Source organism: Lepidothrix coronata, unplaced genomic scaffold (genome assembly GCF_001604755.1).
Source record: "Lepidothrix coronata isolate B3197 unplaced genomic scaffold, Lepidothrix_coronata-1.0 Scaffold195, whole genome shotgun sequence".
Lineage (NCBI taxonomy): Eukaryota > Metazoa > Chordata > Aves > Passeriformes > Pipridae > Lepidothrix > Lepidothrix coronata.
Window position 1 is genome coordinate 760,961 of NW_016690375.1, and position 15,734 is coordinate 776,694.

General features: G+C 36.9%; 1 protein-coding gene across 1 annotated transcript in view; it reads left to right on the forward strand.

Annotated features, from left to right (window-relative positions):
- Nucleotides 1-15,734, forward strand: part of CCSER1 (coiled-coil serine rich protein 1) — a 650,146-nt gene that overhangs the window by 114,504 nt on the left and 519,908 nt on the right. Inside the window, exon 4 of the mRNA XM_017831720.1 lies at nt 10,953-11,046. Within this exon, the coding sequence (XP_017687209.1) occupies nt 10,953-11,046 (94 nt within the window). The remainder of the gene's footprint in view (nt 1-10,952; nt 11,047-15,734) is intronic.

The window sequence follows — 15,734 nt, forward strand, 5'->3', positions numbered from 1 at the left end:
TATGTAACATATGTTTTATGTAGCATAATTATTTGAGCTTTCACTGGTTAGAATGCATCAGCAATTACATTTTCCCAGTTTCATAAACCTGACATCAGTCTGATTTGTAAACAGCTATGTTGACTCAAATTACTGAAGGATTGGATGTCCTGCCAACAAGTAACAGTCTGTGATGCAATTAACATTACTAAGGATTATGTTGTACTGAAGATGAACTGGGAGTTCATTGCTTTACAAAGGGAAGCATCTTCAGCATCTTCTTTAGGCTCTGAAGCAGTGATAAAACTAGTGCTGTTGTTGGGTTAGCCTGGACAGACAGGGGTGCCTAAAACTTCAAGACTAGTCTTAAGTATCTTCTCTGTCCTTAGTTCAAAGAGTGTTAAAACTCTCCAGGAGTGTTGTGTTCTCAGGTCTTTCCACTTCGCTCTGGCAAGGAGATCACCCCCTTAATAGTGAAGTATTTGTAAGAAGAACATGCACATGTAAATACTGAAAGAGGTTGTTATCTTAAGCATCAAATAGTTTTGAAAGTACAAGGGAGAAGTTGCAAAGCCCATAAAATGTATGCATTGCAGAATCTCGAGCAAGTGGTTATGGTTTCTGTCTATGTTAGATTCGGATGCTGCTAGATACTGCTCCATTTAGATGGAGTGTTGTATTTTGTACTGCTGACAAAGCTTGTAACAGGTTATCTTGCTTCAAATTCCTAATTCACTGATCGTCCAACTGCAATAACTGAAAAAAAAAACCAAACCAGAAAAAAACCCCCAAAACTTTCTTCTGTACCAGTAATTGCCATTACAATTTTTCTTTAAAAAAAAACCAAAACAAAGAAAGTGGAGAAGAGTATGCACTAGTGGAAAAATGACATGAGCAGAAGCGTTTCTCAAAGAAGGATATAAAACCCTGTTTACCAGAGCAGCCGTAGGCCAACGTTGCCATGGAAACAGAAGGAATTCAAATAATATTAGCAGTAGCATATCTATTATATATTGCATTAATGACACTATAGTAAGGGGTCACTTGTGGTTTCATTTACAGAGCTCACTTTTTAGTGATTTATCGCCAATATTACAGGCTAGAAATTAGAATTAGAAATGGAAGGTTCAGCCTTGAATTACCTTATAATAATATTGGGAAGAAAAAAGTATTGAATTTTCCTGTTACTAGAAAAAATATTTATTTAATCATATGTCTAGAAGAGTTTTGAGTTTTTTATATGTAGCAAGTTCTTAGTCTTTTCTTAGAAACAAAATCATGCTCAAGCCATAAAATAGATTATTGTCATTTGACATCCAAAAATGCTGACTCCAACAGTATACATGATACAACTAAAATTGGGACATTCTTTTATTTGCAAGAAAAATCAATCAACCTTTGAGCTTGATTTGGGGAAATGGGTTTTGAATTCATCTGTGTGTACCAGATGTATGTGGCTGATGCTGGATTGTGGCAAAAGGTGAATTATTCTGATGTGGATTGTCAGAACAATAATATTCTTTAAGTAAGAGTTTGATATAGGATGATACTGAGGGTCTTCTTCGTGTATCCCCTGAATTTAAATGTTGTTCTTTTTGGCACTGAGGGCCTCACTAGTTCTTATGGTTATATCCTTTTTCTTTTGTTTGTTTTCCTCTGTGTGTACCACTGGCTGAGAAAAGGCAAAAATAAAATTGAAGATTGTTTAGCTGTCACAAAGCAATTTTGACCCTTTAAATGCTGGCCAGAGCATTGACTTGGGTGCTCTCAGGACACAGACAAAGTTTCAACTGACAAAATGTTTAGATACAAGTTATGTGTTTAATTTGAGTGGTTTTGGAAAAATCTACCTCACCATTCCATGTGCTGAATAATGTACTCACTTTTGTACTCACATCTTTAAGGTATATACAAATCAGCTTCAAAAAATGGTCTAAATGATATCCTATATAAATGCAGGATAGAGATGCTCAAGGAGCTTTTTCTGTGTTTGGCAGAAAAATCTGGCACAAGTTTAGAAAACTTTCCCAAAGCTATGTGATGATAATGACTGCACTAGAACGCTTGCATAATGCTTTGCCCATTACAAAAGCTGTAAAAACATTAACTAATCCACAAAGCAAATTACGTGCTGCAGATGTATCCCTCTGCTGGGAGGAAAGCATATGTGTGTATGAGTGAAGGGGAAAAAAAAATCTATTAAAGGAGGCTTTATTTGGTCCTTTTAAGCTTTATTGCATGTCTTTGACTGCATTTTCATACTTTCTAAAGAGTGTTTTTTTTCCCCTAGGATTCCGTTAATGAAATTGTAGATTGATGTATGAAAAATGTATACACCTTTTTGAACACAGAGAATCCAGTTGTCTTGATTCTGTTTACAACCAAAGTGAATCTGAGTGCTCTAGAATTATTTGAAAGAATGGCAAACAGTCTCTCAAAGTTTCTGGTGTGCATAAGGCTGTGCACATTTCAAATGTGGCTTTTACTTTGATATTCTTTCCAGATAGCGAATTCAGGGTTAGGTGGTTGCTGTCTTTATCTGTTTTGTCAGAAGCTGATCCTTATCTAGGGTTGACTTGAACATGGATTTCAAATACTTAATAGATGCATAAAGTGTGCTAAAATTTAAATGCTGAGGGCATCTGTTGTCTCCTAGCTCTCTTAAGAGCTGTTTATCTGTGACTGTGTGGTGCAAGTAGGTATATGCACATACATGTGTGTAAGTGCATGTATTAAAGATGTCGAAAGTGTGAGTGTTTAGGAGAGTGAGAAAAAAGGCCAGTCTTGCTGGGATGTGAGTACTGGTGATGGCAGTGATTGTTGGCATTGCCCTCACTGAGGCTGTGGAGGCCAGGCTCCTGTACTCTCAGGTGTTAGAAACTGGTGCCAAACTGTGCTGCTTCTTCCTTCCTCATCTTTGCTCACTCACCCTTGGTGGATTTGTCCTTCTTAGCTTCCTCCACAAAAAGAAAGGGAGGGAACCTTATATGCCTCCTCTATAGGTTATCTTATTTTTGGGACCAGCACTAGTTCTTATTCCATCACACACCTTTCCTGCATTTTGTACCACCTTTGCTATCAACTTTCTGAGATTTTTTTTTTGTTTGCCTGTTTTCCTGTACATAGTTTGTGCAAGTATGTCACTATCCTTTGTTTGAGTTTTTGGAACTAAACGTTATTTATATTCCTGTGCTTAGCAGTGTTAAAAAATACTTGTGTGTTGTTACCATTTACAAAAGTTAGTGGCATTACTGTGCTCCAAAACACTGGCTTTGGCCCCTCTGTTTTTGTGGGCATATATCTGAGTTCAAGGCAAGCAAATACTGAGTGTGGCTTTGGTTACTCCTGCAAAGGTGAGTCCACTGACATTCACCAGTGTTATTACAGACAGGTTACCCTACTGCACTATGATCAATAGCTGCATGTTATTGTCACCAGCTTTGTGGTGTTTGAATCGCTCCACAGCAGAAATGTATCCAAGACCTGCTGGCAGCATCTACAGTTGCTATGTAGGAAGATAATCCCTTGTAGGTTTGCCGTGGGAGGTGGGGTAGTGACCCCTGACTGAAGTTCCCTACCCTATGATCTCTATGCTTGCTGTCCCGGTGACAGGGAAGCTGAGTAAGAAGGGGAGAGGGTACACTGGTGCCATACCTCAGCACGATGTTTGTTCAAATGCTTTTCCCTGTGGACTTCTGAAGGTAGGAGCCACTTCCCCGTCATCTGGTCTTAACTGACACTGTGGCAGGACAGGAGCATGCTCAGACCCTGTTCCTGCCACCAGTGGTGCCTGGGCTGGGCTGTGTTACACCTGCGTGGCTTCAGGGAGCTGACCGTGCTGTGGCTGAGTGAACCCTGTGTGGACGAGTGCGAACCTGAGACCTGTTAGGAGAGTACATTAGTTATAATCACTCAGGCAAAAGGAGCATCATTGCAGACATTGATTTAATGCACAGAGAGAATCGAAAGGGCAGTGACAACAGTAGGACAGAAAATACTGCACTTCCCTTACACAGCCAAAAGAGTGCAACGCGGAAAATATTTTGGAGAATAGTGTGATGGATCTGAGCTTAATAGTTAGACAGTTCCCTCCATTGCTAATTTTCTGTCTTTGGTTCTTAAGGGCACATTAATTTATAATATAAATGGGTTTCCACACGATAGCTACAGAGAATGTTCTTACTGAACATTATGACATTTACTTTTTTCCTTTGTAAAGTCTCTAATTTATTTGTATGGGGAATGGGTTTTGGGTGGTGCTATTCAGGAAAAAAGAACACTTTTAAGCTGGTCTTGGTATATGAAAGTAATGTATAAGCTTTACATTTGATACAAAGATTTTTAAGCTGTTGGCAGGGATTCCATGTTTTTAAAAGTTCTTCTGTTTGCTGGATTTCATGTACTTTCATTTTCCCTTTGAAGTGTGTGGGAGAGAGCAGAAGGGGAAATACTTCATTATGTCCATGAATTATTCAGGTACAGTTCGAACTTCTAACATTACTTTAAATAGCTCAAGGTCTTTCTTTTTCCTTGAGTATGTCTCAGTTTTCATTCTTATGCTGATTGTATGCCCTGTTCCTTTGCTGAATACAATTTTGATGAAGTACTATCCTTCGGCAATCTTTAGAAATCGTTTCAGTCTTGAAATAAGTATTTAATTCTGATCTTTTCCAGCATCAGATGTGCAGTGACCCTGAGGAGATACAGGTGAATTGTCATACATGTGACTTTACAAAACATCAAATTATTCTCCCTAGAGTGTATTTTCTATGTACTCTTGCAAAGGCATTGATCTCAAATAGCCTCCCACGTATATTTCTACAATGAAGGAAAAAAGGATTCTATAATATTAAATATTAACACACTGTTATACTCTGAGAGGAATTTTATAAACCACATTTAATGCATCATTTCAATGGGGAGGTATGAACACTAACTCCTTACCTTTTGGAAATGCCCCTCCCCCACCCCCTAATGTATGCAAATCTGTATTTAGAAAATAGTTAAGAACCATAACACAGAGGAAGGCAATCCAGAAGATGTCTAGAGGCCAATGTAGGGGGAAAGACAGACAAAACAGAACCCTAAGCATATTTTGAAAAGTGAATTTAAAATTTTGTTCTTGTAGTTCTAAAAATATCTGTGAAAATCCAGTGATTGCTGCATAATCCGTTATGCAAAATAGACATTTATTATTATTTCAGGGGGAAAAAAGCTTTAAAGAATTACTCCCTTCCCTGAGGTTTAGGACTTATCTGCTATAGTCTAAAGAGGCAGCAAAGTAGGATTACAGACAGTTGAGGAGAAATGCATCTGTATACAATAAAGGTGATGATGAAGACATGGGTTTCAGAGAGGGATGCCTGTGACCAGTTGAGTTGCAGCAGTGGTGAATATTTTGCAAGGCACCCATCAGAGGAAGCACAAGCGACAAAATATGCTTTAGAGGAAAAAAATAGTGTTTTTGCTGAGCACAGGTGCAAGGCTTAACCAAAAGATATGTTAAAGATTAAAATGTCAATATGTTCAAGTTCACGATAGAAAGGTTGTATCAATGTATTTATAACCTGAGTTAACTTTCAGTGGCTTCTGTGTATACTGTCTTCAGCCGTGGATATGTCTGAGAGAAATATTTATGAACTGAGAAATTGCAAACACACCAGTGCTTCAGTCTTGTAGCTTCATTAAGTTGCTTGCTGGACCTCAGGTTCTCAAAGCCTTGAACCATCTCTAAGCAATAGTCAAGATTTTGTTGCAATATTACAATACAGTAATGAAATGGAAATCTCAAATTGTGTCAAAGAATCTTGAAATACACTGGAAAATGCAAGGCCTGTGTGGTAACACAAAACACTGGCTAGGAAAAAAAAAACATACATCTTCTTGCTCAGCAAAACAAGATTTGTCAGGGCCGAATCTCCCTCAAGATACCAGAATAGAACATGAAAACTATACAGAAGCCGTTGAACATTATATTGAGCACGTTAATTAGAATAAATTATAATATAACATATACAACCCTCCAAAGACGCTGATAATGATAGAGAACATGTTTCTGTAGCCTTTAGAACCTTGCTTATTATTTCAATAATTATTTCATTTAATTTCAATTGTATAGGAGCAAGAAGTCTAGAATAAAAATGTGTGAAAACAAATTAATCTTTCGATTGATGTCACTGATTACTGGCTGGTTTAAATGGGCAAATTTGTTACCTAAACCCAATTCTTAATCTTGGTTTGTCTCTTAGTCATAAATACTCAGTTCTACATGGATTTACCCTGCTTTGTTTATGTATATTGTGCAATTGATACAGTTTTGCTGGGTCCATGTGGAATTGAGTTACATTGCTTAACAAAATAATATGCTTTAGTGTATTTGCATATTCATATGTGTGTTTTATTACCATTTTTTAATACCAGAGTAGTCAATTTTTACTGTAATTCCATAAGCAGTAATTTCACTATGTATTTATATGTGTAAGATGATTATTTGGAATTATGATTTGAAAGAAAAAAACATAGTAAAGGACCCTTCATAAAGAAATGTTATTTGCTTTTTGTTATTTGATTAAGCCCAGTAATTGGAGACATGTTATCGCGTTCATTTTATATGTATTGACTATTAAAGCTGTCGTTATTTTTTCCAGCTTTCAAAGTGAACGGGTATACAAATAATTAAATACTTGACTATTGTGGAAAGGTACTGAAATTTATGTATTATGCATTAGATTTCCTTTGAGTGGTTATAGGAAGGGAAGCTGGAAAGAGAGACGGGAGATAGGGAGGGCAATAAAAGAGAGAGGAAACACCATTTAGCAACCCTGAGTAAACTTATTGTCCAGATACACATCATCTGGCTGGGAGGAACTGCATGTCTAATATATCTCTATCACTAAAATGTTTCAGCTTTTTCTGAATTCTATCCATGCAAATCACTGAGCATCTTTTCATACTAAAACTCTTCTTAGGTCATATTACTTAAGAATGTTAAGAAGTTCTGGGCCCGGTCACAACTAAGTTGAGTATCATTGAGTTCAAGGAGCCTTGAGTAAGATACCTAACTGTTGGATGAAAATAGCAGTTTATACTTCTTGTTGTTGCTGAAAGAATTTTAAATATGGAATTTATTAGTAAGAAGTTACTGATGCCTTGAAATATTCTTGGATTAGCATTCTGTTCTGCTACGACCATTATCAGTTATGAAAAGCATCCTAAACCATTTTACTTTTGTTCTGCTGCTATTTATTCTGAATTAGTAACATTTAAGTTATCTCTACTAAATTCTTGTTTAAATAGAAATATTTAAATAGTAGTCATAGTTAATCAAGTCAACGGTGGAAAGGGTGGTTAGTAAACTGGGTTTACCAGTTTTTAAACTGGATGTGACCTGTGTTGACCAGGAAAAACTGAGAGATGTAGGTAAATGATTGACTGTGTTCACATGCGCTTCTCACAAGTTGTGATCAACTTTGAGACTAACTAGAAGAAAAAAGCATCATCATGTTAATTTTGAATGTATTATAAAGGCAAAATGATGATAGAAGTCAAGCAGACAGCAGAACTAGGAAGTATGTCTTAAGACTTCTAAGGGGCTATTACAGAGTTAATAAAGAGGTTTTTGCTACAAGGTTCTGCCTCAACTAAATGGTTTGCCTCCTAAAATAAATGAAAGGTATGCTACCATAAATAGACAACAAATGGTTCCTTGAGACCTTGATGAGAGCATTAATTTCTTTTTCTTTAGGTAGCAAAGCCTTGAAGCTATTTACTTGGAATGCTCTTTAGGGCTTGATCTCTCTTATTTTTTTTTTAATATTTAATTGCGTTATTCTTCAAAGGATGCAGCATCGGTGGTGAGGGGGAGAACAGGAAAAAGGTCAAAAGATATTAAACTTTAAAAAAAATGACAATTTTTACTAATTGGCATAGCAACAAAGGAGTAATGGATCCTGGTGAGGAAGCAGAGGGGTGGAGGTTAGTGTGCACTCACAGTGGTACTGCTGAGCTGTTCTGTGACATTAGGCAGGTCATTTTAGGAGCCTGGCTCTCTTATTTTCTAATTATATATTTTCAGAAAATATTACTCAGAACAGCCCTGGGAACTTAACTAATGCTCTCTGGTTGGGTGGACCTTTATACATTTGTGAGTTCGGTTTTGGTTTGTCTCTGTGGAAGAACTCTGCCCACAGGTAGGTGATCAGAGCAGGAAAGCAGCTGCACTGCCATCACTGACATCCTTGGCAGGGGAGCAGCTCTGTCAAACCCTTGTTCTTGCCGTGGTGGAGAGTAGCTGCTCTAATTTGTTTGGTCCCAGTTCTGTCATTTGCCCCTTTATAAAGAACAAGTGAGCTTCTGGGAATAGAGGGAGACTGTTTCCCCACAGGAGGTGCTTATGAGAAGAATAAACCTGGAGGAGCTTTTCTTTGTCACTGTAGCTTGCCCTGCTGTTGGTGCAATTGAAGAAGCTGTAGGCAAGGCAGGGCAAGGATGCATTGGGAGGGCAGCTGGGAGCCCTTAGTTCAGGGGGACAACAAGAGGTGTTGTGTTGAGCAGGGTTTACTTCAGCCTCACAGGATAGAGAGGATAGATGGAGCATGGTTTACCTCCTCTCTGGAGGTTGCAAGTGAAGATGATCCTGAAGTGCAACAATAAGGAGAAGGATTGTATACAAACATTTTCCTTTTGGTCTATCTTATACAGGAGTTTTTTTAATTTAGAAACTGTGGTTCTGTTTGTGTTTGTTTGTTTTTTCCAAATCAAATGGAATTTGTTTCTTGATGAGGGCTGTGAATCACTGTTTTCACAGGCAATCTCCTAAGATTTCAGACCACGCATAAGTTACTGCACAAAATGTAGAAGATGCTCAATTAGCACAAAATCATGCTCCTTACTGCTGGTATAGCTTATCAAAGGATTCTCAGCTTTAATATCAGTGTGGAGTCAGTTGGATAGACAAACCTGTGTACTTCAGTCTTTTGACCTTTTACTTCTACTGGTATGAAAAACATTTAGCTGTTGCTTAAAAACTGCAAGGATTATTCTCATGGACTTTTTCTCCAAGTCTTTTTCTTACATTAATAAAACAATATATAAACAAGGTATGTTGTACTTTCTGAGTTGTTTCATATGCCATTTGCTCAAGCTTGAGCATCTAAATTTAAAAAGGGAGCAAAAATATAGTAATAGCAGTGTGTTCTGTATCTCAGAAGAAGTTTTCCTGCCCTGATAGTAAGTCAGGGAAAGAATGCAAGAAAAAGTCATTGTGTTGCCTGTGTGTTGTTTTTGAAAGAGTTTGAAGAAATAATTATTCAAAAGGATTGAATTAGGTACAAATGGTGAGTGTGAATAAGAATTGACATCTATTGTGGTGGGAAAAGACTTCAAAGAATTAGAAGGAACCGAAAAAAAATGGTTAGAACTCAAGTCAGGATGGGCCTTTACTAGTTTAATGTATGTAACTGTTATATTTCTCTGCTTTCTATGCAGCGGATTGCTATATGGAGATCTCACAGACAGTTTGATACTTTGGGACAATAACCTGGCCTCCTTCACGCTGATTTGCTATGTTGTCTGGGTTACATTGATGTTGGGAGTATGTGAAATGTAAGGGGTGCCAGCATCTCATGCAGGATCTACTGACCTTTTTTGCTTGTGGGTGAATTGAAGAATTGGACTGTGCAATATTGCTTGTAGATTCAAACAAAATGCCAGCTGGAGAGTGCATGAATAGCTTTGATTAGATGTTGGTGACTGTGGAGAAAATCATAATATCACATCAAAAGAAATGACTTTAGAATAAAATATACATGGGAAGAAAATGGAGTATGACTATCACTTTTAGTACATTGAGTATAGCCACTTGAGGTTGGTGGGAGCTAGAGAAGAAAATTGCCTCATTGCTTCATTTTCCAAAGTTGCCTGTGGTGAGCATAGGAACAGGGAACAAGACGGTGAACTCTCCTGGTGTGTGTTGCCTGCTCCCTGGATGGCAGAGGAGAGGTTTTCTTCAGCCAAGGCTCCCAGGGTGCCTCTCTGTCCCCTGTCAGCAGTTTGTCTCTTCTGAGACTGACTGTCATTCCTGTGTCTGGCTACAGACCCTGGTTTTCCAGGCCTTTTGCGAAGGCTGAGCTAACACCATTTCATGACCCCAGATGAAGCCTAAATAGTGATATTGCTGTACTTGGAGTTTACAGAGTAAAGATATCTACCTGAGAAATAACTAGTCATTTTATCTTCTGAGAAGCTAATCCTTTAGGGATTAGGTAGTGTGAAAAGCTACTATTTTGCTCTCTTTTAATTGTAGCCCCTCTACCCATTTTATCTTTTCAGAGGATGCATTGTGTAAAGCTGCCTTATCTGTCTGTGGTTTGGAAATGGGGAACCTAAGCAGCTACACTTCACAGTCAGGCTTTCTTGTCTGTCTATGTTAGCCTTTGCCACCCACAGAAATACTTAAAAATTCACGAGTTGATAATTCATGCCTGAATTTTCTATTTATCCTAAATTTGTGTCTCTTTATCCTTTGGATAAATAGAACAGTAAATCCCTCTTCAGAGTATATTGGTAAGGACAGGCAGTGCTTAGAATTTCAAAATTTAATAAAAAACAAGTACTGATACTTTTATGTTGTGCTAAGAATAACACTTTTTGTCTTCATAAGAAGTTATGATTAGAGTTGCAAAGACACCCATCACTGAATGTTTTAAAAAGATGTATAAATGGTATTACTTGTACTTTGGGATTTTTTGGTTAAATATTTGAGATCCTCTACAAAGAGAGAGTGGTGACAAAAACATTTGGACAGTTGTTTTATACTGTTTTTCACTGGTCCAGTGTTTGCAGAAAAACTTCTATAGCTCCTGCTTAAATGTATTTTCCAGATCTAATTGGTAATTATTTTATGCAGAGCAATATGGCTAACACATCTATCTAAATGTTTTTTGTTTGTTTGTTTTTTTTTTAATATCTATTAGGATGTTTTGAATAACTTGGGTTCCTGTGAGTTGGATGAAGATGACCTAATGCTTGACTTGGAGTTCCTAGAAGAACAACATCACCATCGTTCTGGTAAGTCAGATAAATACTGACCCTCTTCAGTGAGGTACTATTATTCTAGAAATATAAAGTAAATGTTTTCAGTACAATTACTTGGAAATAAAAAGAAGTAATTTTTTTGGAAGGGGAATAGCAGTATGCATTTTGTTGTGTTATTTCTATATGTGTAATTGATCAGAAAAAATGCTCTTTACACTGCATTTGGACTTCATATGGTCAGTTATAAAATGGAATTGATTTTTACAGCTATGTAAGAATTTCAGCGCCAAGGGCAGACCCATCTGTTTTTCTAGATACTTAAAATGACTGCTGCCTACCCCAGGCATTTACAAAAAGAGCATTGCTGATATAATTGCAATCACATTTTGTGTGTGCCAGAATAATCTTCAGATAAAGAAGGTTTGACTTGATACGTGAGCGTAACTTGATCGTTTCTCTCATGGGTTGGTTAAAGCCCTGTTGCACTGCCTTGATTAGTAGCAATAAACAAGGTCAATTCATAGAGTGTTCAGTACAGTTTTATAATAGGATTATGCAAGGTTATGCTAAGTTGTGTCACCTGACAAACACTGCATTTCCTTTGGCTGTGATGTGGGGCAGTGTAGTGTCTAGTCCGTGAATATGAAAAGTCCTACCAATGCAAAAGGGTTTGGAGAGTCTTAAATCATACATGAGATTTGTACTTGATCACAGGTAGAGTTTTGATTTTGTATTCTGTTGTGTTACTCTGTTTTTTAAGCAGGAGTAATTCTCACCCTCTCTTTTACTTGCTGTTTCTGACCCCTGTTTGTCCATTCACCCACAGAGGTGCCAATAGTGCCCATTCCTGCAGACTCACGTGAAAGTGGGGTTTTTGAGCCATGTGCTGGCTGGTATGTGCCATCTGCAGTTTTGGGCCCTTCTTTGATGCAAATTTAGCAATGGTTACAGTTAAACTGCTTGAATTATGCTCTTGTTTCAAATTTTCTGTGTATGATTATTCTGTGAACATATCTGAATTATCTGTATGATAATTCTGTTTAACCATTGTACTGTGCTTTTTAAACTTGTCGGCATATCTACTTATATGATGAAACATCTATTTTATTTGGTAGAGATTGTGGAGGGTTGTAGCAGCAATATGTGCATGATCACTGTTTCCTAAATTACTGGGAGTTAGGATGCAACAAATGAACTGCACAGAAAAGGCCCTTTCTAACCTGGACTGAATAATGCTATTAACTGGTTGCAGAAAGTCAACGCATGGGAAACATGCTTCAAACAGCTTAAAACAAACGTTAACATTTTATAAGAAATCATAGCATTTTGACTAGTTTATTCCCTGGACCTCTTGGAAACAAATTAACTGGCAGAACCATTTTCCATAAATATGCTTCCCTAACACGTTGCACTTGGCCTCACATGTGTTTTCCTCCTTTTTTTTATATTTACAAAGCACTGAATTAACAGTGAAGGAAAAGTCATGTCCAGCATATGATTACAAAGATTTATAGCAGCTTCTGGAACAACTGAGATCATAATGCCTAAATGACATTATACTTGATAGAGAAGTAATTAAGATGGAGATGTGATATGACACATGATCTTTCTACTCTTGGCTCATTATCCAGAGCAAATGAGGTGCTTTTAAAACAGAGATCTGCACTGCCCTTTGAAGAATGGTGACCATTTCTATTCTGAGCAGTAATGTAGAGACTTATGTTGCAGTGTGCACATTGTCTTTAAAAACAAATATGTTTATCTTAGTAATATTTGCTCTTTGATTTATTTGTTTGGTGGTGGGTCTGTCTGGAAAAAATTTAGGATTTGCCTAACCGTCACTGTTGGCTTTGAGTCATTCAGTTGGAAGAAAGAGTTGGTAGGGTAGAGCCACAGTATAGGTGAACACAATTTGATATGTTGACACAATAAAGCTGATGTCTTTATGTTGTGTTAGGATCTGGCACAAAAAGATTAGTGTGATTGTAAGTCATCCTCTTAATTTAAGATATTGAGGTAAGAGGCTTGATTTGCAGAGTTTTTTAGCATTTGCATACCACTGCAGTACAGAAAACCCTTGAGTTAGATACTGACATCTAAACATTTTTTAAAAGTTGCTTTTCTGATTCCTGCATTAAGCTGTTGCCCACTTCAAGGATTTAAGACTTTTCAACCAAAATTCTTTTTAGCAGTTCCAAGTCAATCCATTCCCTGTTTTCATTTTCAGGCTTGCTTGTTTTTTTTCAATAGGCCTCTCCATTCCTACCTAAATAGAATTCTTATAAACTTCTTCAATTAGAATACGTAATCAAATATTATTGATGTGATTTTTTAAATAGGCACTGGAATACAGAAGTGATCAAGTGATCAAGCATGTTGAAGATATACAATTAGTGTAATGCAGAACTTTAACCTTTTAAAAACTCAGCAAATTGAAAGTGATCATGTTTCTGGATATGTACATATAAGCTCTTTCAGATAATTAGGAAGCACTCTGTCTTTTAAGATCTTTAATCTTGCCCCCTTCAGAAACAAGAGGACAACAAATTACACACAGAGAATGAGCCAGCACTGTTATGGTAGAATATATTATTCTAATTGAATTTGAATAAAACCTTCTTAATTCTTTGAGTATGTGAGTGGCCTGAAGAGTAGATGATTTTCCATAATTTCTGGTAGTAGTAGGTTTGTTGAACTCTTTATAAAGGCTTCTTTAAGACGGTGGGCTTGACGGTTTACCTGTGGCTTGCCTCACTAAAATTCAGTCAACACAATCAGACATACAGGTTTGTGAGCCTTTTTTTCCCTGCTGGTATGTGCTGTCATATATAAGATTCAGCCCTATGTCATGTCAGCTTTACATATTTCAGTGGTTACTGTATTTGTTTACTTTCCCAACAAGTTCCTTGTGTTTCTCAAATACTTGAAAGGGATCTTTGTATGTGACATTCACATGTGTATCATACTGAAGTCATCTGGGAGTGTTCTATGTCTGTTATAAAAATGAAGGTGTTTGAGTGTAAAAATATGATAGAAAATGCTGTGTCTTGCATGGAAAGGTTAAAATTATTCTCTTCTGGAAGTCAGAGTTATTAACACTACTGTGACTATTTGTAGTACAATAAAAATCCTGTTGATGTTCTACATACTGATGCTGATTATAGCATTTATTTGGCTAAGGCCTGCAGTCCTAGAGCCATATTACAATTCACTTCTGCCTCATTTGGCTCCCAGTAAGCAATTCTGTGGGGAATTACTGTAGGGAGAAATGTTCCAAGAGAAGCTCCTTTCAGTATTTTAAAAAATACATTGAAATATGAAGAGGTATAACTTTAAAAGAATTCAGTTCTTTCTTCAGTTGTTGCAGAAGGATAACTAGGGAATAGCTAAGGATAAGTAAACTTCAAAAGCCTATGAAAATCTATAATGAGAAATTACACAAATACAAGGCCTAACACTGCATTTTTAACTTGACTATCACAAACTATTCCTTGGTCGGGAGGCTGTACACAGCAAGCTGTGTCATTGAAACGTAACGATTCTGAAGCATAGTGCCACGGTTAATAAATACAGTTGGCTGGTTAATGGCAAATTGAGAAAGTCTCTTAAATGTTATTAGGAGTTTTAGTTTTTTAGAAATTTTTTATTTAAGACACGATTTACAGTATTTTTTACATTTAGCTGCTGTGGTTGTAAAGAACAGTATTTGCCAGGGTGAGGATATGTCTTTGACTTTGTACTGAAGTTTACAATATAATAGTAATTTAACAAAAGAATTGTATCATATCAATCAACCATAATTTTAGGGACCATTTATGAATAGGAAATAAGATTCTATTAGAAGGATTTCTGGGAGAAATGGCTATTAAGGAGTTTTTTAAAGAGGAGCGAGGAGCCAGTTGGCAGGCAAGGAGACATTGTTCCAGAAAGTGGAACACTATATTAATTAAAATACAGAGTTAGAAAGGAGAAAGAGGCAAAGATCTGTTACCTCTTTCATTGTTTGTGTTTGGTTTTTTATTTATTTATTACTCAAACTCATTTTTTACCGGTGTTCTTATTCTATCCTCTCAGCTTTTCCCTAATGAGCTAGTTGCTCTCCAGCAGCATCCTCATGAAATAGGGTTCCTGCAAAAAGGTGCCGTGAACCCTGATGAGTACTAGAAAATAATAAAAAAAAAAACCCCAAACCTTTTCTCTAACCATGCAATAGAAGATAAGGAGATACTTGCAAACCTCAGGCAGATGCTTCTACTTTGGATGTAGATTTCTGTGCCCTGCTAGTCCTAGCACAGCTTCAGAAGTCTTGAATATCCTCACTTCTGACCTTCTCCCTGTGAGTTTACTGCTTTAATTTACTGCTTTTGCTTCTGTTTTAAAGGCTGTATTGTCGAGATAAAGAATGTAAGACAGAGGCATTTTATTATCCCGCCTAACACAATTGCTTTGAAATTTAATAAAATAATATTTATATAGTACTTAGTGAGTGGAGAGCACTACAGCATACAAATTCAAAATACTAATCAACTTGATTCGCTGAGAGTTTTGCCTACTGTTCTTAAGCTGGAATGCTTAAAATTAAGCATAATATGACATACATGATGAGCCTTGAGGGTGCCTTTTTATTGCTCTAGTAAATTAGACTTTTAAAACATGCTACAGCGTTGATTTCCTATTGCAAAATAATGAAGTTAGTGGTTTCTGTAGCGGGAAACTATTGC